Raw genomic sequence first — 27740 nt, forward strand, 5'->3', positions numbered from 1 at the left:
AGAGGAGCCTGTGGGCGGGCATTGAAACGTCGGGTTCTTTCGCTCCGGTTTCGTTCCTGCACGCGCGACCTTTGCGGGAAGGTTAGTCCGGACTCCCCTCGCGTCGCTTCTCTCTCTTGCTTCTCCCCCCACCCCCGGCCCTCCACCCTTCAAGTTACCTTTTTAGCGGGAGGGAGACTGGAATATAAACGAGTTTGATTTGGCTAACGAATTTGGAATGGCGACGTCGACCCCAGATTTGTTTTTAGGAGAATTTCAGGAGGAAAATCAGAATAGGATTTTTTGGGGTGGGGTGGGGGTGGGGAGTTAGTTGCACTGGTAGCACGGGGACTTTCCGATTTGCACACTTTTAAACACGCATGTGACAAGTGCATGGATCTGGCAAAAATGGTCAGGCACAGAAAACATGCATCTGGCAAAATTGGTCAGGCATAGGAAAGTGGAAGCGCTTTTCTCTTACACACAGACACACACACACACACACGTGTGCCTTTCTGCCTTTCCCTGGCTGAGCCTGAGGGGAGGTGGCGACGAAATAGGCGAAGCCTCTGGGTTGCGCAAACCCCCTGCTTGCGCCTTGGGTGCTTTCCCTATACCTGAAATTCGAGTTAAAATGTTGCGGTGAAGCATAAACCGGTATCGGAGATGAGGTTTGTACAACCCATTCGGCTCTAAACGTGTGGCCGATGCTCCGCGACCACAAGCCACGATTAATTTGCTAGATCGGTTGTCAGACATGCGAACCAGGTTGGCGTGTAGCTTATCCAGAAGCAGCGTAGAAAAGCATTCTTGAGTCCCAACACATTTGGATCTGGGTCAGCTGCTTTTGAAGAATCGCGTGTCTTCCTTCCCCTGGCTTGCTAAAGTTTTGAGGGAATTTACCTTTTGTCCCGAGATTCGGTATTTATTTATTTTTACAACGGAATGTGAACATCTTTTTTTCAGCATAGGTAAACATTGCTCCGTCTTTTTTTTTTTTTTTTTAAAGTCGGTGGTATGAAATTTTTACAATCGGTTCACCCGAAAAGAAAATCTGAGTATATATTTTTTAAACAAATTCTGGATTTGGTATTTATTCATATTTATGTTACAGCATGAGTGTGGATTGGATTGGCTATGGTTATGCTGCATTGGTTGCCTCCGGTGGAGTAGCTGGCTATGTAAAAGCAGGTATAGTATCCCCCTTGTGTTTTCTCCAGCTTTCATCTTCTATCAGTTTGTGGGCACAATTAAAGTGCAATTTTTATTTGTCATGTTTATGTAGCGTGTATTGGAGGTGATGACCCTTTGAGAGCTGAATGCAATGAAATTTCATTTTAATGTATGCCGATTAGCGTACATTCAAAATGACAATAAAGTTGGTCTACGTTTAAATGTATTTTGGAATGTCTTACTTCATTACAGCATAATAAAATTGATTACTAGATTTGTCATTTTGCCAAAAACTTGGGTGGCTTTAAAAGTATAAGCAGCGCATACTCCATTCTACCACAACCCAAGCCCATCCTCAATTTCTGGACATTCCAAGAACAATGCAGCCCATAATTTCAATATAAAATACCTTAATTCCCAAACATTAATATAAACTGCCAGAATGCTAGGAACGAGGACAAAATTCTTGGCCAAAAATGCAAATAAACAGGCAAGATTTACTCTTCGAAGCTTGCCATCATAGAGAATTACAGTTGTTGCAGATTTCTCCTTGCAACAGTTTTGTAAATGAAGTCTTGTAAGCCCTGTGTAGCATTTCCCTTATTCCTGATGTGTCCCTCCCCCCAGTTCTGTTTTCTCTAAAGGGATGGTTAACTTGTAGCCTTTGCTAAGGGAATTCCCTCTTGCCAGAGCTTATCATGAGACCTGCTATAATTTGTGAACTAAAACTCAAAGCAGCTCTTTGCAGTAAGCCCTTTTATGACCTCTCCCACTAGAATAAAAGCTGGAAGAAATGCAGTTCATTACATCGACACATTTCATGTTGTGATTAAGTTTTCTGTTGTCTGCTTAAACTAGGCAGTGTCCCTTCCTTAGCTGCTGGTCTCATCTGTGGTGGGTTAGCAGGATTGGGTGCTTATCAGCAGTCAACGGATCCAAAGAATATTTGGCTTTCTCTGGGTAAGTATTTTTCTTGCGGCGCTATTCCACACACAGAGACGTTTGTTGCCTTTAACCTGTCCTAAGATTCAGTGTACTTGCGATCCAAGATTAATGGCAAAAACATAGAGGGGGGGAGAGCTGCCACAATGATACAAGATAAAGTCACATTTGCTCCCAACAGGTTGCTGCACACAGCTTGCCTTTCTTTTACACTGTGTTCTCAGCTGCAGCTAATGAAGGGAATCAGGGCCCTTTTCTCCCCTGTAAGCCTCGCAACCTACATTGCTCTTTTTTCTGTTCCTCCCTGTGTGCCCTAGGATGAAGAGGGGGTGGGCCTGGGTCTTCCTTTGAATTTCCTCTCCCTTGTTCTACCTCCCCCCCCCTGCTCTGCCCAGCTGGACTTTGCCCTTCCCCATTTTCTTCCACAGCCAACGGAGCCACATTCCCAAACCTTGTCAGCAGTTCAGCTTCCTCCTCAGAGTCAGGTTCCGACAGGGGCATGACACGTGCCTTCACACCACATTGCATGTAGGCAGCCTTCGCTTCTTGCCACTTCAGGTTGGAGCTCACACCTACCACACTCAGCCAAAGAGCTGTGGGTGGGGAACACGGCAAGGTGATGGCTGGAGCCTTAGTGCAGAAGTGAAGTGTCCCTGTACTGGCCTTCATGCCACATTTGCACTCAAGGCAGCCCTCGCCTCCCGCCACACAAGGGGGGAGGAGATGAGAGGGAATTCTCCCCTTTTCTCTCTCTCATCTCTCTCTTTCGTGCACACACACATACATACACACAAGCAGGATACCCTCCTGGGCTGGGATCACGGTGGCGGCAATGGCAACTCCTCCCTCTGCCGCCACTGCATGCTCGCATGAATAGCCGGCCGTGCAGGAGAGCCAGAGCTGTTTTCTCATTGCATTCAATGGTGGAGGCCTGAGCCGACACGAAGGGTTGCTGGCGCCGAGCTGCCCGTGAAGGATGCAGAATCACAAAAAGCAGCTGGTCGCAAATGTACTGCCCACAACCGGCTGCTTTCTGCGACTCCGCGTCCCTCGTGGGCAGCTCAGCACCAGCCACGGTCCCTTTCGTGTTGGCTCAGGCGAGAGAGAAATGAGAAAATGATGGAGGGAGAGAATGAGAGAGAGAAATAAATGAGAGAGAAGGGGGAAAGAAAGGAAAAGAGAGAGAGGGAGAGGGGGGTGGAAAAAGAGAGAAAAACAAATGGGAGAGAGGGGGACAGAGAGAGAGAGAGACTAATTTCCCAAGAAAACACCAGGAGCAACAAAACCTGGTTGTGGCTGGTGGTCATGTGACTGGATGGGCGTGGTGTTAAGTTGGCCATGCCCACCCAGGCAGTCATTAGGGCAGAGAGCCCCTTGCTAAAAAAATTGAAGCCCACCCCTGCATAGAACCATAAAAGTATTTGGCTATCTCACGATGTGTTCAAATTTTCACCTGTGAAATCTTTTTGTCATTTTTTTTGTTCACCTTGTAGTTTATGTGCATTTTAAGCTATCACTTTCTAAAGCAGGCAGACGTATGACCATTTTTCAGTTACAACCTTTGAAGCATCCCCATGATCAAAAATTCAGATGCTTGGCAACTGGTTTATACTTATGATAAGCAATGTGGAAGCCAGATTCACTTAACAACCAGGTTATTAACTTAACAACTGCAGGGATTCACTTAACTGTGCCAAGCAAGATTGTAAAATGCGGCAAAACTCAGTTAACAAATGTTTCACTTAACAACAACAAATTTTGTGCTCAGTTGTGGTCATAAGTCAAGGACTGCCTGTGATTGTATAACTAAGAGAGATATAGTAAAAAAGAACCCAGATTCATGATTCTAAAAACAATGTATGAGGGCAGGAAGTAGAAAATTTCAGTGTGCTCCATACCCACATAAAAGGGGATTTCTTATAGTATCAACCCTTTCCTTACACCATGTTTTTATTTGGTTGCACATAGTCTCCCATAAATGTCATAATCAAAACACAATAATTTGGGTTTTCATTTTTTTTCCTAGCTGCATCGGGAACCCTGACTGTCCTGATGGGAATGAGATACTATAACTCTAGAAAATTTATGCCTGCAGGGTTAATTGCTGGTGCCAGGTACAATTCCTATTTTCCCATTGTTAATTGTGGAATTATTGTTTGGAAACAATAAAAAAACTAGAAACAAAAAAAAAGAAAATGTGGTGGGTTTTCTTTGGATAAACACAAAACATTGCCAAGAACATATTTAATGTGTAAGCATTTACTAGCAAAATTTACTGACATGTTAATTTATTATTCAAACGGTGTATTAATGATGGATTTCTGTTTTTATTTAAACAGTCTATTAATGGTAGGCAAACTTGGACTACAGATGATGGAAAAACCTCTTTAGCCATAACTGTGCAACAACAAGCAGAAAGAGACCTACAGAGGACTGCCCTCAACAATGCCTGTTCGGAACAAAACTGAAGACAATATTAATGCTTTTTAAAATTGTACAATTTGCAAAGTTTTTAAACTTCAAATTATGCTCAGGTTTTGTAAAGTGTCAATCATTACAGAATTATAGTTTTCATATCTCTTTTCTCATGAATATATTTCTTGTCACAATTCCAAATGTTTTATGATGACGAAACATGGTTAAACAGTGCTGATGCCTTGTAGGAAATACACTTAATTTTGTCATCCTATTTCCAAATTTTGTGTCTCTATATCTGTATGTAAGATGTTCCACTCAAAACAAAAAGTTTAAAAGTCCCCTTTACAATTCACTGAAACTTATTAAATGTTTAAAAGCCTTTTGAATTGTGAGACTTATTTCCTAATTTTAAACGTAATTGAATTCCAAAATTTTAAGCTGTAATCTTTTGGGATTCAAGGCTAATTAGGCTAATTTTATGTGTACATGGAAACATTTCTCAATGAGTACCTGTCTTCAAATATATTATTGAATTCTGAACATGATGATGCATATAGAACAGTAGTATCTGTACCCACAGATCTCCTGATCATTCTTCACGTTTTTGTACAATTGGAAGTAGATAAAAACATGCTTAGAGTAGTTCCATTGAAATAAAACAACCAAGTTAATCATGTTTAGTAGTTTTACTCCAGATATAAATAAAAGACTTACTGCTTCTACAAAGCTTGAGAACATTTCACATGATAAGTCTTCATATGGCCAGATGAGTCTCTAAGAGAAATGGGCATCCCATTTGAAATTACTGGATGCTATATATATTTTAATGTTGCCTTAGGCTTTCCACACCCAGCAGTTCACTCAAATGTCATTTGATTTTGGTCATTTTAGTAATATATATAAAATACAAGCAATTATCGATAGGTCACTTCTATTGTAAAGAAATCTCCTTTTCCCAATATTTAGAAAGTAATTGTGTTTGAAAATGCAGGCTTCTGCTTTTCTCATATACCCAGGGGGAAAAAAACTTTTGTACAAACTTTCTTAGATTTTCAACAGTAAACACTGAGGTAACACAGGATTCATTGCTGTATGTCAGATGATATGATAATGTCCTTCTGTGAAGTGTTTAAAAGCATTTTAAAATCAGAAATCAGTATTACAGATAGTCCTTAACTTATAACCATAATGGAACCACTAATTTAGTTGTAATTTGTGATGATAAAGTGGGTCATTGTGTGTGATCAACCCGATTTGACCAGGGTTTGTTTTTTTTTGCAGCAATTATTAAGCAAATCAATTGTTAACCGTGGTGCATTTTCAAAAAATAGAAGTAAAAATAAATTTTTGACAACATTGTAAATTATTGTCATGTTAACTGTGGTAAAGCTGCATATAGAGCCATAAATGTGGGACTGGTTGCCAAACACCCAAACTGCAGTCATGGGATTGCCGGAAGGGCGGCCTTCGGAACCAGGTTAGAAGTAGTTTTTCCGGGGGCATGTTGTAACTTTCAATGGGTGCTAAGTGATTAATCATAAGTTGAGGACTACTTGCACTGTATTTTGATTAATACTTTATTGGATAAGAGCAAGAGCACAGATTAACTTAAGCACAAGCAAGGTCTCCTTTCTCAGTACAGAATTCTCTTATTTAAGGAAAAAAGCCTCAGTTCAGGAAAAGCGAATGTTCGGCATATTTGGAGAAAACACTCATGTTTTAATAAAATTATGCAAAAAAAAAAAAGTAACAACAGAGTTCTTTGCCATAGTAACTATCCTGTAGTAATTTCTTCCCATTTACATAACCAATTTTTAACTTTATCTTAGGTCAAAGGGATATAAGACACCAGGATTAATTAACATGTCTATCTTTCAAGAGTGTATAAAAAGACGAGTTAGTGCAGAAGGCATCAAGTTAAGCTGTTAATCACATAATGATACAGAGATTATTCTTGGGTGTACTGAAATATATTTCCAGGTGCCATTGAAAGGGTGTTTTAAACTTCTTAAACCTAATATGGTTTAGGCCTGATAATCTGAGAAATTACCTCTCTCTGGGCCTTAGAGATCAGCAAAGACCTCACAAACTTCCAAAATCAATTCATCAGGCACATGCTTTTCCATTAGTTCCAGGCTATGAAACATTATTGCAGATTTTATGCTTGACTTTTCTGCTTATGAGGAAAAAAAATCAAGATTTTTCTCTTCAATCAGCCTTTTGAGCTGCCTGGAGATTAGTTTCTATTTGTATAAAAATATATTTTATATGAATAAATTGTTGGTTGTATTTTTTATTTATTTATTTAGCCTACCAATCAGCTTCAAAATACCAGGATAGAAAATTAGGATGTACAAACAAATAAATATTAAGCTATAAATAAATAAATAAATAGCTTTTTCTGATGGAAGACTTCTATAATATGTTGTGTTCCTGAGAAGTTCACTTTATTACAAAACAAATTATTTTCAGTTGAAAACCAGTCCAGCTGCAAAGGCAACTTTGTGGTGTTTTTATATGAAACTTTTAGGTAGATTCCTTTAAGACAGCATTTCCAACACAGTAAATTATATAAGTTTTGAGAGACTGAAATAAGTCAGTTCCTGCTATTCTGTATTGGGATAAAATATTGTACACATAACGGCAACTTTAAAAATTATTCAATAATTGGCCTTTATATTATTAATTCAAGGTTTCATTATGTAAATACACTTAGCAGTAAATCCTACTGAAATTGAGACAGCATATTTACGTGCATTCTTCCTTAAGTCTTAATTCAAATCAAATATGTCCTCCACAACAATAGTGTACAGTTTTTAAAAATAACATACATAAAATACTTTTCAGTATGCAAATAACATTTACAATTGAATAATAATATATAATATGTGCTATTTTAACAAGTATGGATTGTCAATTTCAATATAACAAATATATTTAGCAGTTGGAAAAGCATAGTTTTAAGAGTGACTTCTGTTAGATAAAGCAAGTTTTTATATATTAAAGAAATCATTAAAATATCAACTTGAAATATCCCATATATTTTGGGCCATTGTATACTTATGACATTCAAAATATGTCTTTAGGCCAGATAATGCTATCTATGCTATACAACAGAATTAGGTTTGAAGAATAAATCCTGGCAGTTATTACCAGATTTTAAGCAATTCCTTTAGGAATTAAAAGAATTCTGGAGTTATTCAGCTCTGGTTACCAAGTGAAGGCACTACAGTTAAGTTGATTGATTCTGTGATAAAATTCAACTAAAAATTAAGGGAAAAAGCAAAGCTACAAAGTTACTCAGACCTAAAAATTATTTCTGAAATACCATCAGAATGCCTTCTTAGAAAGTCACAAGTAATTATTCAAATGCTTATTTTCTGTTAAATAATGCTATCTGGCATTCTTCCCAGGAAAGGATCCTTCCTGAATACCATTCACTCATAATATTTCCCAATTGCAAGGCCAAATCTGCATATAATGCCCTGGAAAACTTTCACAAATGGCTCCACAGATGCATTAAGTTTCTATTTCCCAAACACTTCTGCAAATAAAAGTTCCCCTCATTTCAGAATCAACAGTAACAGTTGATATGTGTATATAACTATATCTATGCAATACAGGATAGCCTGTAAGCTCTTGGGATCAGGACCAATGCATAGCATAGATGAATACCTTTCTTTGCTGCCTATAAGTTCCATAATCATAACCAGAGACGTTGTTCACAGATCAAAGGAAAATGGTTTAACACCTTCATGTGTATATTCACAGGAATCATATACAAGAGTAATCCTATTCCTGCAAAATCTAAAATAGAACTGAACCTTAGGGGTACACCACTTTTTTACAATACTAGTAATAGTGACTATGTCTTCATTCTCTGCAATCAAAAGAAATAAAGGGATAAGTCAACTCAAATCAAATTAGTTCAGCTTTAGTTTCTCTGATTATAGTTGGGCAATACAGTGGAAAATTCATCTACTACTAATTTTTTGCTTTTATTACTCAACTCAGCGTTATAGAAGTACCACATCTTGAAAGTGACTCTTTATTTTTATAATTTATTGCCTATTTAAATTAGCCACGATTGTCCAATGGCTAATATATTTACATGCCTTCGTATTTTTGACAGTTCTTCAGAAGAAATGATCAAAGGGGCTGCAAACCAATTTCTGTTCATTTCAGTAAGAATATGCAAATTTTTAGTTTTGGCAAAGTAACTTTATAGAGAATACTTTGTAATGTAAGCAAAACAAAAAAAGCCTGTCTCAGAGGCACTATTTTTGAAGAATATTTGCTAAATAAACGTATTTATTTTCTATATTTTTCCCTTAAGAGATAATAAACTACAGGCTCTCATATGTTTCCAGAATTGTTATTCTATTAGTAGAAATATGCTTTAAAGTGTCCCAGAGGCAAAGAAATAAAGGATATAAATAGTCATGGTATGCATACGTGATGCAGGAAAGTACTTTTACCGATGCCCTCCGTACTTGGCTACCCAGTCAGTTCTTCCATGCACAGATTGCGCTGGTGGTGGATGAGTTAAAATGTTCATGCCTTTTGTGGCGGGGCTGTAAGTAGGCCCTGGCAATTGGGCACGAGAAGCTTTGGTTTTCCAAGCATATTCTGAAAACAAAATTACAAAATCAATACAAGCAAATCCACTGATTATAGATCTTGCTAATACATTATTTCCCTCTTAAAATTCATAGCATATACTTCCAAGTAAGGATCTTTATAGATAAAACTATGCTGTATTCCAAAAAGATTAGAACATAGTGATAAGAAAGGAAAGAAATACATTTATTATTGCAGAATGTTTTTGTTTCTACAGTCATAGTAAGCCTTTGTTATTATAGCTATAATAGGTTAAGGAGCTCGGAAAGACAGCAAAATGGAAACAGACTGACAAGGGATAAACAAAGTGTCAATAGCATGATTCTATATACTGAGCAGTGGCAAAAACTTCAGAATAGCATATATATGCTTTCAAATATAGAAGTGTGACAGAAAAAGTGGTAAAAGTCATCTATTAATCACCCAGATGTCCAGAGAACTACTATATGTATGAACAAAGAGTTTGAATTGTATTTTGATTGCATTTGTGATGATCAGCCTTAAGAATTCATTTTGTATTTCAAAATGATGATTGTTAATACACCATGGAGATTATTGAAGTGCTGAGCCACTAATGTGTTTATTTTATGAATTCAACAGTACAGAAATGGGAGTTCTTTGCATATAATGTCAGTTGACTAATTCACTTGGAATGGGGGAATTAAATTCTATTAAGTTTTCCTCAATACGCATAGTAAACTGAATGTGTTTTCCCGATTTACCAAAGACCAAGCAGAATAAAAAAGTCAGGTCTTGTCATCTCAAATTGCTGTTCCAAGGTTCCCTACCTCAAGACTGCTCTGCCTACACCCTGGGTCCATGTTCTCTTGCTAAAAATCCACTTCCACAGCCCTTATATCCAGGTGGAGGTAACGAGCCACCTGCAACAGCGAGTCAGTAAAAGACAGATTTTTCTAACAAAATTGTCACTTTCTAAAACATGGGGTTTCAGCTTGGGTTTTGCAATGCACCTTATTCCCTTTGACATTTAAGCTTTTTTCAAGATAAAAAATTCCAAATAAATGTATACTATCCTGAACAGAAGAACATAAAATAGTTTAGGGATGAAATGGTGCAGGTACTACAACAAATAGGCAAGACTATAGGTGAGAATTTGAGTCTTGTTCATTGACTCTGACTGCACTGGTATGTCTGGCCATCTAGTAGGGGTCAATTGTCGTGCAATTTTAAATTAAATATTGTATTATTTATGAATCATAGAGTAACAAATTACTAAAACACAACTTAATACAATGCAATGTATGTCTGCTATATTAACATTTGGGATATATTTAACAGCAAGCATTGGAAGTATTTTGAAATTTGCCAGTAACAAAAGAAATGATTACTATATTTATCCAAAAGAAAGGTGAGCCCTTCCCAAATGAAGAGCAGTTAGGAGAAAAAAAATCTTACAATACAGACACAAGTTATACAGTGTCCACTTTTCACATCTCATTAATCCTAGCTATAAATCCATCCTTAATATTTCCCTTCCTGAATAAATGCATGCTTGTAATGCACTACTGTATGTTTGTATTGTTAAATATGTGCACTTTTATTTCCTAAAGGGCCATATTAAAAAAAAGGAAAATAAAACTGAGCTCCAAACTCAACAAAATAGGTCTGATTGTGGTGCTCATCTTCCCATATGGTTCTCAGCCATCAGAAGTTTGTTCACAGATGTATTTTAACTGGATGCTACAGACATATCAAAATGAAGGTTTTTCTTCTATGGATTTGGAAAGAAACAAATTTTGTTCTGGAAAAGGAAGGTCAATTAAATTTTGGATGATGAGGAGGATAAGGATTGATAGGAGTCTCCAGTTAAATCTTGTGTAATATAAATTTAATTTAATACATTATATCCCGAGTATAATTCAACAAATCTACCTACCTAGGCACCAACCCAAATCCTTTTTAAAAAGCACAACAGATGAAGAAATTAAAGCTATGTAACTTCATTCATTTCAGCACAATGTAAGTAAGATCATTGTGTACCTGTAACTGATGGCCCAAGAGGTGCCAATTGTATCCTCTGACCTGCTGAACCAACCTCTTTTTTGTGAAATGAAGGGATATATCCTCCAGGAGCATTGTAAGTAGCACCAATAAAGCCAGCATTTCCTACAGTAATAAACAAAATTAAAATTCAGGAGAGGGCTTGATAGCAAAAACATCCTTACAAATATCTGGAATGAATGAGTAAATAAACCAGTCAATCAATATTATAATACTATTCATAAAGAAGAATCTCTAATGTACTCTTTACTCATAATTAATTTTATTGTGTGATATGCAATATACACATTTGTGTAGTATATTTTTTTTCAAGAAAGCTTTACAACAAGAATGTATATGCAGATTGACATTTTTTGCATGATGATGGTCTCCTGGTTTCTAGACTGGTGCCTTAACCAATAAACTAGACCAAACTGGCCCTCAAAACCTTGAGCTATTATACAAAAAAGAAACAATATCAATCAAATAAGGAAAAGTCCCTCTCATAAAATATAAGGTTCAAAATTCTTCACCCTGAGTTAAGTTTTCCTCCTACCAAAGGTGGAACATAGAAAGCCAACTATAGCATAGTTTTAAAAAATCCTACCTCCATTCTCCCAATGTTGGCTTCCATTACTACATCTTACCAAACATTGTTATCCTTTGAAGATAAGCTTTTGGAAGGTTCTTGCAAACAGGATTTTTGCTCTGCTAATCCAGTCAAACTGATTTAATAATATACAGGTAGTCCTTGCACCTTTTGTTTAGTGACCGTTTGAAATTATGATGGAGCTGAAAAAAGTCCAGTCCTCACATTTATGATGGTCTTCACACTTATGACTTTTGTATCACCAGCGGTCACATGATCATAATTCAGATGCTTGGCAACCAGCTTGTATTTACAACCCATTATAATGTCTTGCAGTCATGTGATCACAATTTGCAACCTTCCCAGCTGTTTAATGTAACAAAAAATGAACATAATGACCACCTCACTTAGGTGTGGAAATTCTGGTCCCAACTGCGGTCATAAACACTATGTGTATTCTTAGAATGCATTCTATAAACAACAGTAACAGAATAAAATGACAGAATTAACCATTTTGGATTAGCAAACTGTGACAACAGAAACAGATATAAAGTGCTAATAAGAGGTTTTTTTTTTTCGTATTTTGGAGGTATTCCTCAAGAGTACAATAAATTATAGAGAACAATGGTGAAATAGATAAAGTAAAAAAATCTTTATTACTGTATATATAATACACAAATCAACAAAGCAGTTTTTGTTTTTTGTTTGTTTCTGTAGTGAAGTGACAATTTTTTTTTTGCATTAGGAAACTAAAGATCTAACTGTTCTCACAATTCAAAAAGACTGTTAAGAGATGCAGATTAAGACAAATATATTATTTAAAAAACTGATGGGATTTAAGCAGAAGTTGAACCAATAGAAGAAAGATGATGAGGTTGAGACTGATTGCTCAGACAAAAATCAATAAAGAGAACTTAAAAAGATAAACTTCATGTAAGGGAGCTAAAATCGTCTGGCTGTTCTTACAGCCAGCAATGTAATTCTTTTGTACAAGAACAACAGGGATGGGATGCTACCGGTTCTGCCCGGCTCTATAAAACCGGTAGCTCTGAAGAGTAGCAGACACCAAACCAGTTCTGTGTCTGCTGCTGTTTGGCCCACCCGTCCGCCTGGGCTCTTACCTGTCCTTTATTTCCTGCTTTTTCAACCTCAGCTGCTTTGCATGGCACAGCTGAGTTGAAAAAGCAGGCAAAAAGAGGCTTTTCAAACAATGTGTACCTGCGCGGTGTGCTTTTCAGCTGTCCGGGAGGCACAGCTTAAGGTTTTTTTACACGCACAGCATGTAAAAAACGTAGTCACCGAACCGGTAGTAACACCGGTTGAATCCCATCCCTGAAGAACAATATATGATACAGACATAGAAGTAACCAATTTGGAAAATTGGATACTTCTTTGGTCATCCCACTGCAAAAAATTACTACGTAGATGAACAGTAAGCATAAAACAGTAGATAAAATGATAAGGAGATTGGTATGCTTGCCATTGAAGGAAACCCGAAGGCCAAAATAATTTGATGTGATAGTATTTACAAACTAACACTGGATAAAAATGGACAGATCAAAGATGGGATTTCTATTGTATACTAGAATCTGGGGCATCCCAATGTAATTTATAGCAGTAAATCCAGGACAAACAAAAGGAAACATTTCCCTCACACAATTGATGTGTGACAGTTCACTATTATGTATAGCTGTTGACAGAAATATGCTTAATAGTTCTTTGATGTGAAATCTGAAAAAGATATTATATATCCTTTTCATTCATCAATATATTAAATGAATTCTAGACAGGTTAAAAAAATTGTGGCATTTACTACGTTATTACGCACATTATTACGGTTTACAAAAATGAAACCGAAACAGAAGAAATATATTTGGCAGGAGTCAGCTTCAGCAACCTTACTTTGAGATATTGGCCTTAATATTTCATTCAAACTTTCCACAAGTGTAAAGTGTAACCAGATAATTATAGAACAGCATATCTGTAAATGTATGCATTTAATAAAGCACTTATTCACTACATATTTCTAAATAGTTACGTATTTATTTATAAGCTGCTTCAATCATGAATCATGAAGTAATTCTAGGCAGTAAGAAGGCAACACTACTAAGGTTAAGAAAACATAAAAGCAATACATACCATGTTTCTCCAACAATATGGCCGCCCCCAATAGGAAGTCCAGCTTGTTTTATAGGCATAAAATGAAATTAAGCCCCTCCCCCCAAATTAAGGCCTATTTTAAAACATGCAAAATGGGGGGAAGAGCGGGGGGGGGCTTGCCGTTAGGAGCGCCCTGTGGGCAGCCATGCTCACCACCAACCTCCCTACTGTCGCCAAGCACTTTTGCTGCACATCCAGGTATGGTGCTGCCTGCATTGACCTCGGCGTTGGTGGGGCACTTCGTAACGGGAGACCTTCTGCCACCGTTGCTTTCCCTTCTCCCCGTGCCGCTGTGGTGTTTGGAGCATCGCCGCGGCGTTGGCACAGCCATGCGGGGCTGGCCCGGGCTCCTCCCTGCAACCGGAGCCCGGCGGAGACACTCGGGTTCAGGTGCTCCTGTCGCCGCCTTCCCGGGCATCGTTCGAAGGCAAAGCCCATTCTTTTAGAAATGACGCCCTACTACGACAAAGCCTCTCCTGCCTGAGAGGGCAGCCCAACCCCACGTGGGGAGGCAAATCTCCCGGGGCTGCAGTGCAGGATCGGCCCACCCCGGGAGAAGCGCCCAGCTGCCATCCCTGCCTGGCGCCGGGCAGAGCGCGAAGAGCTTCGCCTGGGGCGCCCAGCGCAGCTGACAGGCAGGCCCTCCTGCCTGGCGGCGGAGCTCTAGCCAAGGCAGCGAGCGCCTCCCCGACGGGCCCTCCGCTCATCCCGCCAGGGCCGTGCCGGAGCCGGGTAGGCTTGGCAGAGCCGGGAAAGCGAGCCGCAGGTGCGCGTGCACCTGCCAAGCGAAAGAGCCAGGCCAAACCGAGCTTGGCTTCCCAAGTCCCTCCAGCCCAACCCTGAAGGGGACACCGGGAGAGCCCGCCCGAGGCAGTGATAGCGCCCACCTGTCTGCAGACAGGGAGGCAAGGTGATGGCAGCGCTGCTTCCCTGGCCGGCAGGTCCAGTGGAGAGAGCCTAAAGCCACCCGTCCTTTCCACCCCTTGCCCAGCCCGTCCCCGTCCCCACGCATCTCCAAACGCGCCGGGAGCCCCAAATGCGGCAGTGACGTTCCAAACACTGCAGCGGCACAGGCATCGGGCAGAGGCGCTCACTCGGCAGGGCTCAGCTTGGAGGACGTGGTGCTGGCCGTCACCTCGCCTCCCTGTCTGCAGACAGGTGGGCGCTATCACTGCCTCGGGCAGCCTCTCCCGTGGCCCCTTCGGGTCGGGCTGGAGGGACTTGGGAAGCCAAGCTCGGTTCGGCCTGGCTCTTTCGCTTGACAGGCACGTGCACACCCGCAGCTCACTTTTCCGAATCTGCCCAGCCCGCCCGGCTCCGGTTTCAGCCCTGGCAGGATGAGCGGAGGGCCCAGTGGGGAGGCACTCACTGCCTTGGCTAGAGCTCCGCCGCTGGGCAGGAGGGCCTGCCTGTCAGCTGTGCTGGGCACCTCAGGCAAAGCTTTTTGCGCTCTGCCCGAGCCAGGCAGGGATGGTGGCTGGGCGCTTCTCCCAGGGTGGGCCAATCCTGCACTGCGGCCCCAGGAGATTCGCCTCCCCATGTGGGGTTGGGCTGACCTCTCGAGCAGGGGAGGCTTTGTCATAGTAGAGCGTAGTTTTTAAAAGAATGGGCTTTGCCTTCGAACGATGCCCGGGAAGGCGGCGACAGGAGCGCCTGAAGCCGAGTGTCTCTGCCGGGCTCCGGTTGCAGGGAGGAGCCCTGGCCAGCCCCGCGTGCCTGCGCCAAATGCCGCGGCTATGCTCCAAACGCTACGGCGGCACGGGGAGAGGGAAAGCAATGGTGGCGGAAGGTCTCCCAATACGAAGTGGCCTACCAACACCGAGGTCAACATCCAAGCCGTCACTGCCTGCCCGCTCAAGGATGCAAGAGGGGGAATTAAGTCACCCCCAAAAAGATGGCCTAGCCATTTTTTCAGGGCTCAAAAAAAAAAAAAAAAGAAGACATGGCCTTATTATATGAGAAATACGGTACTATATTCTATATAAATTAGAATAGAATATCGGGAAATAAATTACTATGCAGTACCCAATGGCCTGTTGCAAGAACTAAGTTTTTACAGTTATGCAATAGCCCAACAATGTCAGGGCCATTCAAGGGAGGAGGGGAGATGCTTCACAGGGTAAAGGAACCTTCAGAGAAAGTATGCCTCAAGGTGACAATATTTTACAACCTCGGTCCTGAAGTTCTTTCTTCCAATGCCTAGACTAATTTCAAAACCAAACCTTCCTGAATTATTGTTGTCTATATCATTATCACCAAGGCAGAATACCTTTTTTCCCTGTACCAAAGACAGTACATTCTCATATATTTATGTCACTTCTTTCAAGTGTGTTGGGGAAATAGGAATAGTTGGATAGCATCTCCCTCAGATCTCAGCGAACGAGGCAAGGAAGCAAACAATTTACTGGAACGGAACCAGCCCTCTTAAGCTAGTTCTTTGAAGGAATTTTTAAAAAAGAGTAATGTCAAATTAATTGGACCCCACAAAACATTCATCTCAGATCCTAATGACCTCTCCTGAATTCTTACGGTAAAAGGCCAATTGTGGAGATTCAAGGAAAACAACCAAATTTCTATAAGGAATGTAGAAGACCTTTCCATTGAAAAACAAAGATTGCTTCTGCTTCTGAATTCCAAACAGAAGCACAGTAAAGTGTGTCAACCAGGTAGATGGCGGGGGGAGAGAGGGAAAGCTAAACAAGTTACAATCTCTGTATGATTTATACTTCAATTCAAATTTAATTATTTAATGACTATGTATGTCATCCAAGGAGACTCTTTTTAAATACTGATATGGAGTCCAGGCAGGAGAACTGCTTACTTCTTGCAAGGATGTCAATAAATGTTTAAAGTGCTGCCTTTCCCAAGAAAATCAAACAAGGACTTAGAGGATGAAATGGAACAGCTAATATATCAGTGACCACACACAGTATTTGCTGGTACAGGTTCTTTATAAATAACAGCATGATAGCAAGTACTCTTATGGACACAATACATAAAAATACACAAACGTTATGAGTGATACCTTCATTTCAATAGCAATGTTTTTTGCAAACAGAATGGGGAGTATATTATTTTGCATTTATTAAATGGTATAGGGAAATTTGCATAAACATACTAATCTCTTCCATCTTTGTGGGTTTTCTCTGCTATTTTTTTGATTTAGACAAGGAAGATGATAAGAATATGGCTATTTCAACCATAAATTAAAACGTATCAGTCTCCTCCTCCTCCTCCTCCTTCTTTCTTCTTTTCCAGCATAACTCTGGAAAGCCTCAAGCAATTTCAACCAAACTTGGTATACAGATGACTTATCCTCTGGAAACAAACACTGTGGGGGTAAGACACCTCTAACATCCCTCGGGGTGTGTCTGTGTGTGTGTGTGTATTCCAACATAACTCTGGAACGCCTGAGCTGTTGAAATGAAAAGGAATGAATTAAATCTATAGTGTCAAATCACAGTACTTTTGACACTGATAGCGTGCATTTTGGATTCAAGTACTGTTAAGATTCAGCCTGTTGTGCCTTAAAATGGCTTCTACTGAACCGCACAGTGCAGCTACCATGGTAACGGCTTCACAGTACTCCACAAGGGGGCTCCCTCTGGTAAGGGCATTGGTTCTTTTAAAAAACAACAACACCCTAGGCCCTCAGCTTCAAGCAAAGAGGGCAAGTTGTCGGGGGAGGTGCCTGCTAATGCAGATGATCACCTCAAAGGCTGTTTCCTATAGAATGGCTGTTCTCCAGGGCAATTAGGTCTCTAATTCTCACTACAATGGTTGAGGTAACAGGGCCAGGCCCAAGTGTCTTTTTCTTACATTTACTTTAATGTATTCCATAATAATATATTTCATTGCTGTAACAATGCCTCCAAGGAAATGTCAGGCAATTGGCCAAGTGCAATCAAAGGCAACAAAAATGAAACACCAGCGTAGACAAGAAACTCCCGAGAGGAATAGAAGATTTGTGACGCTGCGAGAGAGCTACTACATCTAGAACTTCAGAGATACTACAACAGCAAGAGGCCCAACTAAAGGATAAGAGAGGATAAGCTACTACATCTAGAGCTTCAGAGACAGTACAACAGCGTGAGGTCTGACTACTATAGATATAACTCATTCCTTTTCCTGTCTAAATACAGGATTGGGATAAATAAATACCCGGGCAACGCCAGGTTATTAGCTAGTAAAGAAATAAATGATTACTGTATCAAATGGTGTGAAATCATATACCCATAGTTTCTGGGTAGCACACAATGAAACAAGTAACTAGAAGACGTCTTATGACTTGCCAACCAATTAAGTCTATCAACTACATCTCTTTGATCAAAGAATATTTCAAATACTGGTAGTCCTTGACTTATGACAACAATGGAGTCCAAATTGTTGTTAAGTGAGAAGTTTAAATGAGTTTTACCCCTTTTACAATCTTTCTTGGTACAATTAAGTGAATAAAAGCAGTTGATAAGGTAGTGATCCAGTTATTATGTGAATTTTACTTCCCCATTGACTTTGCTTGTCAGAAAATTGCAAAAGGTGATCACATGATCCTGGGTCATAGCAATGGTTATATGAACCAGTTGCCAAGCATCTGAATTTTTGATCACATGATCTTGGGGATGCTGCCAAAGTCATAACTGAAAAACAGTCATGTCACATTTTTCAGTGCTGTTGTAACTTTGAACGGTCATTAAATGAACTGTTGTAAATAGAGGACTATCTATCTTCTTTTCTGCATAGCACATGAAAGCAAACCAGCACTCATAACAATATGATCTACTGCCCCATTCACAAGTTCAATGCAATTCATCTTTCAAAGTCACAAATATTGCCGGAATGTAGCAGCCCAAGTGGAAGCAGAAATGATATTCCATTCCAGGAAACTAAAATTCTCCATAATTAAAACATATTGCAGATATGCAGGAAATGGGCTCCTGAGTTTTTATCAAATTACAACAATAATAACTTTACCGGATATATTGTTCTTGATGCAAAACAGTATGAGTAAAATATCATAATGCTTATGTAAAAGAAACCTTTTTTCACAAGATTTTTCTATATACATAAAACCGCTAAACTGAAAGAATGTTAAATTATAGATTTTATAATGTATGAGAAGTTAATTGTAATTATGCTTAGTTAAAAACAGAACAAATCTGAAAGGAAATAAATCATGTTATATGTAATTGCCGTTCATTTACCTTTGGGATCCTCTAATTTTTCATTCACTCTTTCTTTGCATGAGAGTTTTTCAATTGGTTTAATTAAGTTTTCTTCTTCAGAGAAGGCAATAAAACAGATGAAAGGAAAGGATGAAAATAAATGCTTTAGAAAAACAGAAAAACTGGATGAAATGAATGGAAGAAATAATAAGAATAAAAAATAATAAAAAGAAACAAATCTGAAAATAAAGTTTAAACAAGCTTTGCCAATTAGTTTCCTACCTACAGACAAGATCAATTTTAAGAACAGCAACCCTAGACCCATGTTTATTGTAATTCCAAATAAGATACATACATTTTAGATTGGTAGAAATGAAAATACCTATTGTGAGAAGGTATTACTTTTAATAATCCATAAAAAGACTTTTATAGAATTTTGAAATAGGTTTATGATTCAAAAAGAGTGCTTCAAGATTTTGGAGGAACATGAACACAGAACCCATCCATGTCTCATTAAAGAAGCATTATCAAAGTCTAGGATCATGCAATGGCTGCACAGAAGCTTCTGATGCAGTTGTTTGATCCTAGAAATGACTTGCTTAAATGACTACGGGGCAGGTGCTCTGTTCACATTAATTGCTGCCCTGAAGAACCTTTCCTAAGTCAGATCATGAACTGAGGTTGGCAACTGTATAAATAAATAGTCCTATCAGAATATATAATTTACCTCAAGAGGGATGAATTCTGTCTGACTCCCAAATTATTGATAAAACAATTTTTTAATGTTATGCAAAGTTTATCAATTCTGTTTTTGTACTGTACAATTTTTGAATGCAGAATTCTTCCAGCCTCAGCCTTTCATTTTAAGTCATCCAGAAATGGATAGCCTCACCTTAATCCCCATGCGCATTCATAAAAAAGGAAAAATATTAGGTGGTACTATCCAATACTTCATTTTGAAGCATTCCCGGTCTTTGGGGAATGAAGGGAAAGAAAGAAAGAAAGAAAGAACAGGTAAATTGAGGAATTGAGTTGGCATATCGAGAAGACAGAAAAGAATGGAAGGAAACTTAGATGGGAATGTTGTTTGAGTTCTTTACACCTGTTGTTGCTCTGTGGGAGTGATGATATGTAGGAGATTTGTTTTAATGAGATATTGATAGTCCCTGGTCAATTTTAGGCAGCGGCTAGAGGGGTCTAATCAACTAATTAAGGTCACAAAGCTGAGCTTCTTAACTTTCCCTTAGCACCTTTTAGGTAAGTACTATGCTGGGGAGAAGAACAGTTCAGGAAGAGGTGGTCTGTTTAAGCGATCTCTCTATCTTGCCAGGGGGATAAACATGGGCCAGGCGCAAGAAACGATACCACATTAATTGCTGACTGCAATAGCAGCAGCCAGTGAACTTCACAGCATCTCCGTCTTTCTGTCACGTGGCTTGCTTAAAGACATGAGCATGTCACCCGAACCAATTGCAATCAGACACTAAACAAGGACTACCGGCATGTATGTAGTGTGTTTTAATTTGGAAATTTCTACGTTCTTCTCTGACCTGGTTTCAAACCAATGAAAGAATGATGGAAGTGAATTTGTTACATGAACACGGTGTATCAACAATTTTCATTGGCTACAAAAGAAAAGCCCTTCCAGGCTATGTTCAACATTGCACGTAATGTTGGGGGGATAACAGTGTCACAACTACGGCTTAAATCCAGTTAACCTATTTATGCCACCTAGCAAGAAAGTTACACATCCTGATTATCTAAACACATAAGCACATACACACTCTTATTTTGATACACCATCAAGTGAGAGAAATAATCTCTTGTGAACTTCAATATCTATTTTTTACTACTGAATAGCTGAAATGTCATCAAACATAGAAACAACCTCTGGTTGCATATATGCTGTGATCATCTCTATGTGAATCCAAACCACTATTCAAAACTATGCATATTAAACTGGGAAATGGCATTTTGCTTGAAAATAATTGTGGAAATAATAATAAATTTTATAAAATACATTAAAAACTACATAGGATGTGTAATACTGTATTACATTAATTACCTGCATTGACTTGATTGAAAGACAGACCTCCAATTGGCGCTATTGATTTTGAAAACAAAGGATTGTTGCAAGTACCATGGATTCTTTCTTTAGTGACTGCTCCTGAGGAAACATTCTTAGGGTTTACACCTTTAAGAAATTATCATGTTAAAGGTTAATATCTATCAATCCCTCAGGAAGTCACAGTATATTCTTTGCTAGATGGCCATGTCATGAATACAGGAAGTATAAAAAAATACTTCCTATTGAAACTAATTTTAGAGTCAGATTTGAAAAAAAGTAATCCTTAAAGAAAGTCATAAATAATTTAAGTTACACTTGCTTAATGACTCTAATTGAGGGTAGAATTTCTGTCACTAAGTGAAGCGGTCATTACGCAAAACATATGACCACACTGTTTAGCAACAGCAATTCTGGTAGTTTCAATTGTGCTCATTAGGCAAGGACTATATCATTGTTAGATGAGGTCCATTATTCTCTTATACTGTGTGAATTGGCAGCTTCATCTCACCGCCTTCTCCCCAGCTAGGCGTGGTGAGTTCCCTTCAGCAGATGAGGTTCCACCACCCTGCCATGCTCACCTCCGCTTCAAATCTCCACACCCAGATATCTCTACCCTTTTGGTCACCCCATATTCCACCAAGGTCACTTTTCCCTTCTACCCCTCTGCTATTTTCTTCTTCCCAGTGCTCACAAGGCATACTCAGCCAAGATCAGGCCACAGTTTGTGTACTGCCTGCATGTCGCAGATGAAACTTCACTTGTTTGCATGGCCCGGTTTCTGGCACGCCACGGACCGGGGGTTGGGGATCCTTGATCTATAATATGCAGTTTAATGACTGTAACAGCCACTATGCAAGGCAGGCAGGCAGAAGACTAGTAGTGTGCATCCATGAACTCCAATTAGCAGTCAGAAAACACAATGAAGACTCCTTAATATCACAACACATTGACAGACTCAATCATAGTTTCAACTGGGAAACTGTGACCATCTTAGATCAAGCTAAATTCAAACTAGGGAAACCTGGCAGTCAGACACATGGGCCACCAATAGAGATAAACTATATTTAAAAGAGACAATAAAAAAAGCTGAGAAGGAAACAGAAAGATCAAAACATATCCTCTCCAGCAGCCTACACCCACATAAGCAAGGATTAACATCAGACAAACAACCAAGCAGAAAGCAATTTCCTAATCAAGGAACTCCCAAGAAGAAAACCACATCCCACCAACACTGCCAAGGCAAGCTACTGTATATAAACAGGGAGCAAACCCCACCAACAAACATCTGCAAGCAAACCACAAAGATCAGAGAGCACCCAGCGCTCCACTTCTAACTGGAATGCAATGCATATGGCATGGTGGGTGGAGGCTTGGACCTCTGCTGATTCTTATGAAAAGTCTTCAAACTTTTCAAGGACAGTTAAAAAGAAAATGGAGAACAAACCACCTCCCAAGATCTCAATTACTATCAGTTCAGGGATTGATAGCATCTAATATCAGCTCAGGGACTGATAGCACCTACTATCAGTTCAGGGACTAGCTGCTTCCTCAGCCCCCAGATCTCCCATAAACAGAAACATACCAGAACATGTCACACTGCTCAGATTTTAATCTGAAAAATACAGGAGAAGATAGCTTCACAGACCCTAGATTGCAGATGAAATTACGAAAATCTAGGCCAGCTACTAATGGCTTAGGTCTTGTCCTTAACCTGCTTCACCCAGCTCTGAAAGAGAAAATGCAAACAGCAGAGGCAAAAGGGCAGTTATTAAAGCCTATCTTAGGGGGAAACTACTCTCCTGATGGACACCTGATTTTCTTGGGCTTTGTTATTTTTAACCATTAATCATCTGGTCAGATTATTATTATTTCAGTGTCCAGACATTTTAAAGTGGATTTTTTTTTTCATATTTGCTATAGCAGAATATTGCATGGAATGAGATGAGTGAATGAAAAACACTTAAGTTGAAAAAGGCAGCAAAAATAAAATAAATGAACACATATACACATCCACACACACGTTTTGTTAACTGAATCTGATAATGCATTAAATAATTATTGCCTCTTACCAGGAATGTACCTTGATTGTTTCAAATAGTACTGTTTTGCTGAAGTAGTTGATATTCCAGAGTCGTTTCTCTTCAGAACTTTGTTTTCTCCTGATCTGCCAGAGGTAGGAGACTTAGACTCAGGAACGCTGAAAATAAACATCGCCAATGAATTCTTAGTCTAGAAAAACCAAGTTTCCTGAGGAGCTTGTATTTTAATTCAGTGAAGAGTTGAATAGCAAGAAATGACACGGGATAGGAAAATAGATGAAAGGAAACCTTTTTCCGAATAAACTCATCACGATTTAAAAACATAGCATTTTTACTGTGCCATACAGGACTAACACAGATCCTTTCTAATCCTGTGGAGAATGATTGTGATGTATATAAATATCACTATAGGTAGTCTTCCACTTATATCCACAATTGAGCCTGGAATCTCAGTCATTGAACAAAGCGATCAGGAAGCAAGATGCCACATGACTGCTTCATTCAACAACTATAATCTAGGCTCTCACTGTTGCAGTCATTAAACAGAGTGCTGGGGAGAAGGCTTGGGCCTCTCAGTCCTAGTGGAACAAGAAGAGGATATGGGCTTTCCTATATACCTGGGAGTCCAGGCCCTTTCTCCACCCCACCAGGGAGAATGATCATGTGAACAAGGGTATTTGCTAGTGTTTTTGCCAGATTTGAGGTCTGTTCCTCCAGCGCATTTCCTCTTGTTTTAAGTCTGTCACAACTTTAAACAGCTGTCAAACAACTGGTTATAAGTTGAGGACTATCTATATTTATATGTCCTTGGATTTTCCTGCTTTTGTTTAAGGTGCAGTCTTAATAAAAAGGGTAATCATGTCGCTGATCCAGTGCCAATTCCCTATTCCAGGGCTGAGCAGGGATTGCCAGCTACAACCATGCAGTTATGCCTTTCACAATGTTTATTTGTACTAAATTACAGGTCATTACACTAGTTCACACAATATGGTTACATGAAAATATATTATGCATGAGTTGGTTCACAGCTGCCCTGCCCTGGGGAAAAAGCTGTTGGATTTGCTTGTAAATAAACTACAGTTGACAATATTTTTCTTAAAGCCACCATTATAAATATTTAGTCTTCAAGATGTCATATATTTACTGTAAAAAATATGGAAACTCAAAGCATTAATTGCTGAAGAACTACTTACAAATCTTTCCAGTTATCTTTGGATATGCCTAAACAAAACCATCACTTCAGTGTAATGTACTTTTCCAGATACAGTTATAGATAATTTAAGCATTAAGCATAATAATAAATAATGTAAAACTTCTCCAAATACAAGTATAAAGAATTTTACTTTATTTGTACCTAAAGTAGTAACAATAAATGCCTTTTTTATTTTTGTTTGCTTTGTATGAAACAAGGCAAAGATGTTTGGCTTTCCTCTCAGAAAATCTATGCCATGCCTAGATATATCTCTCTTAATATAAAATACTGCAATATTTAAAGCAACCATTGACATTACAACTGATAACAGAATTCATTTTTTATTGTGTTTCTAGACTGTTCAATATTTACAGTCCTCTCAGTAATGTACAGATAAATTAAAACACTATTTTAAAGCTGTAAAACAATATAGAAAGCAATGTAGAATCAGGACTACAATCAAGAAGCTTTAACAATAATGAATACCTCATAAAACAATCATAATAAAAGCGCTAAAATAGAGAAGTTCTTAAAGCATTTACCAGAAATATTGTCCAGTGATAAAACAAAAGATCTTCACCTGGAAATGACCATAGTGTAGGTCCTGGGTATGCCTCTCTAGAGAGAAAATCCACAAAGTGCTACTACAAAAAGGCCATTTCTCATGAAACCACCCACCTTGCCTTAAGTCTTAGCATGGAGTCCTTAAGATCTGGATAGGTAAATAAAGAAGGAGATGCCCTTTCAAGTACCTTAGCCCAAGGTATTTAGAAATGCACATTAAAATCAATCCTAGGAACAAACTTGCACATTTTTGCTTAAAGAGATTGGATTAGCCACTTGTACTTAGCCTGACAGCTATCCTGTTTTGAATGAAATGAAAATTCCGTACTCTTTGGAAAAAATAAATTCATATATAAAACACTGATGAAACAAACCCAATGTTAAAAATGTATGATATTTACGTAGTTACTTACCAAGCACATCTAAATGATATTAAAGTAACCAAAATATCCTTACAATCCCCAAGGTATGTCACAACTTTTGAGCATCCCTAATCTTTGGAAATTGAAAGCTGAAAATTTTGACACGACCTACCATTTGTTAGTCCAAAAAAAAAGCAAGTTAGGTAAAGTTGCAAACCAGAGCATCAATTCAATTACAGTTACCTTTGAGCTGATAATTATTTGCCCAGGTACCTTTGTCAAAAAAAGAAGATGCTAGCAAGTGTCTATAACTATTTTCATATTCTGGATTAAGCCTGTTTCTTAGCCTAACCACACCTTCTTTAAAAGGCTGGCATCATGTTCACATTCCAGAAGGAGTCACAATCAATCCTACATGTTGTGAAAATATAAGCTACATATAAAACAGCATAAGAAGCATATATTTAACATTTATCAGGGCCAGGAAAGACTATATATTAATCACAAGTAACAAAAAAAGTATGTAATACCTTACCTAAAAAGCGATTCTTTTGTTTTCTTTTCATTTAACACCACAATGCTAGGCTTCTTAAAGTAAGAAATTCCAAATTCTGTATCATCAAAATCATCCCAACTATCCATTGTCTTTAACATAGTTTGACCCCAACGGCGTCGATTGTTTTTCATACCCATTGTACCATTTGAGGGTCCTATGGCTATGTGTTTCTGTTTTGATTACAAAAAAATTAGAAATTATTTTTGATATATTTTAGAAGTTTACATTACTATGTTGAACTGGAAAAACTACAATATGTGTTTGGGGGAGAGGTGTCTAAAAGAGCTCTGAATACAGAGCCTGTCTTCTCACAATAAAAAATAAATAAATACAATACTTTTCAAATACTATAAGAGAGAATTATAATAAATGACCCGCTATAATCATACATTCTTGTGAAAGAAAACAAATGCCAGGAGCATTGCTGCTGCCAAATTAACCTAGGATTAATTAAAATTAACCCATTGCATTTGGAAATACAATGTATAGAAAAAAAAGAGCAGAGCTACAAAGAGGATTAACAATAGAAAAAGAAGTATGTAACAGAGATAAAGAGATGTAGTTAGAGGAAAAAAGAACAAGGAAAAAACGAGGCATGCAGAAACTAGACGGAGAAGATTTTTTTAAAAAAAATGAGAAAAACTAAGGAAAAATTTGTAATAGTTCATGGAGGGGAATGGACGGGGAATGCAGAAAAACTGATTTATGAAGACAGAGATAAAGAAATAATAAAAAATAGCAACCCAAAATGTACTTCAACATTAACACGTGATGAAATACTTTTGAATTCACAAGAATATATTGTAAAACTACCTCTCAAAGTGGTTTGAACCGAGAACTTCTGGAGCAATTATAGACTTGTTCATAAGTCGTTTCTGTGTGCAACTTACTGATATTGAGTTTTTACTGATGGCTGGAAGGAATGACTGAGGCTGTTGCTGTACTGATGGTTGCTGACTCACTGCATTCTGAGGCAGCTGGATTGACTGGAGGGGTTGTTGGTTATTCTTGGATAGACACTGTAGCTTATCAGTTACATCTAGCGAAGACTGAGATTCTGGCACAGATACAGCTTCTAATTTTGATATATGTTCAAGTTTGGACAGAGATGGTTTTCGTTCTGTTAACTTGGAATATGGTGGTTTCTGATTCATGCATTGTGGAGGTGGTCCTAAAATCTGGCCCACCAGAAAGTAAGGAAATTTCAATGCCTATGGAAAAAGACAACACTAGTAAGTATAGGGCAGCTAAAGGCATGCAACTAAAGGTCTTGCCAAATAGAGGGTAGAAAAAAATATATGGAAGGTCATATAAAATGAAACCAAGTGGACTTACTGGAACCCAACAGACTTTTAATTTCATGGAAAACAAGACTACTGTAGTTTAGTGACTGAGAACATAAGCTTGGATGTTCAAATCTCCCATTAACCATAAACCACTTAAGTCATGCCTAAGGCACTAGTAATTTCTCAAAAACATTCTTATAATTTTTGTGAACCAACACTTTACCTATGGTCTTCCCTTTCTACTTCCATATACCTTGTTAAATATAATTCTTTTCTAGTTCATCATTCCTGCTTCCTGAAGTTGTTGAAGATCAACAGGGAAAGACATTGTTAGGAATAACAAGGTTACCTAACGTAGTTTGGGTAAAATAATATATATAAACTATGATAGTAAGTTTAAGTGTGTGTCACTTTAAACTGCAAAGCATGTAATTTTGGGTGCGGTTGTAAAACCACCATAAGAGGGAGCAAGAGAACCTGCTGGATTGCTGACTATGCTGGATTGCTGACTATGCTGGATTGATGGTTTGCTAACTGCGTGTTCCCTGCTGCTGAGTTTTTGAACGTCGAAGGAAGAAAGGAGGTTTGACTTCTTTATATCTCTACTGCGAGGAGATATATTACTGGAC

At 38.6% G+C, this 27740-nt stretch overlaps 2 protein-coding genes across 11 annotated transcripts in view; one reads left to right on the forward strand and one right to left on the reverse strand.

Annotated features, from left to right (window-relative positions):
• The first annotated feature begins 20 nt into the window (after window positions 1-20).
• Window positions 21-4891, forward strand: LOC113413631 (transmembrane protein 14C-like). The gene is made up of 5 exons (XM_026670054.2): window positions 21-81; window positions 1094-1170; window positions 2011-2112; window positions 4121-4208; window positions 4434-4891. Exons 2-5 carry the CDS (start codon window positions 1095-1097, stop codon window positions 4483-4485), a joined length of 318 nt encoding a protein of 105 aa, XP_026525839.1. The 5' UTR covers window positions 21-81; window position 1094; the 3' UTR covers window positions 4486-4891.
• A 2277-nt stretch (window positions 4892-7168) lies between these two features.
• The window catches only part of MAK (male germ cell associated kinase), a 34620-nt gene continuing 14048 nt past the window's right edge, over window positions 7169-27740 (reverse strand). For 2 of the 10 annotated variants that reach the window (XM_026670051.2, XM_026670050.2), the window contains exons 9-15: window positions 26716-27036; window positions 25805-25995; window positions 23182-23309; window positions 21110-21238; window positions 19084-19158; window positions 11134-11259; window positions 7169-9141 (exon numbers count right to left, since the gene is read on the reverse strand). In XM_026670051.2, coding sequence (XP_026525836.1) covers window positions 8987-9141; window positions 11134-11259; window positions 19084-19158; window positions 21110-21238; window positions 23182-23309; window positions 25805-25995; window positions 26716-27036 — 1125 coding nt within the window. In that variant the 3' untranslated portion in view covers window positions 7169-8986. Of the gene's footprint in view, window positions 9142-9920; window positions 10014-11133; window positions 11260-19083; window positions 19159-21109; window positions 21239-23181; window positions 23310-25804; window positions 25996-26715; window positions 27037-27740 lie in introns of all 10 variants that reach the window. The other 8 variants (XM_087961294.1, XM_087961293.1, XM_087961291.1 and 5 more) reach the window with 6 other exon arrangements.

This window comes from Notechis scutatus, chromosome 3 (genome assembly GCF_049901735.1).
Source record: "Notechis scutatus isolate UNSWTSFEM ecotype Mainland chromosome 3, rNotScu1.2, whole genome shotgun sequence".
In the NCBI taxonomy this organism is placed as follows: Eukaryota; Metazoa; Chordata; class Lepidosauria; order Squamata; family Elapidae; genus Notechis; species Notechis scutatus.

Excerpts from the sequence above, each read along its gene's own strand:
- LOC113413631 (XM_026670054.2), top strand. The coding sequence starts at position 1,095 with ATGAGTGTGGATTGGATTGGCTATGGTTATGCTGCATTGGTTGCCTCC. Across the intron at positions 2,113-4,120 it reads GAATATTTGGCTTTCTCTGG|CTGCATCGGGAACCCTGACT; the intron begins GTAAGTATTTTT and ends TTTTTTTCCTAG. Across the intron at positions 4,209-4,433 it reads GGGTTAATTGCTGGTGCCAG|TCTATTAATGGTAGGCAAAC; the intron begins GTACAATTCCTA and ends TTATTTAAACAG.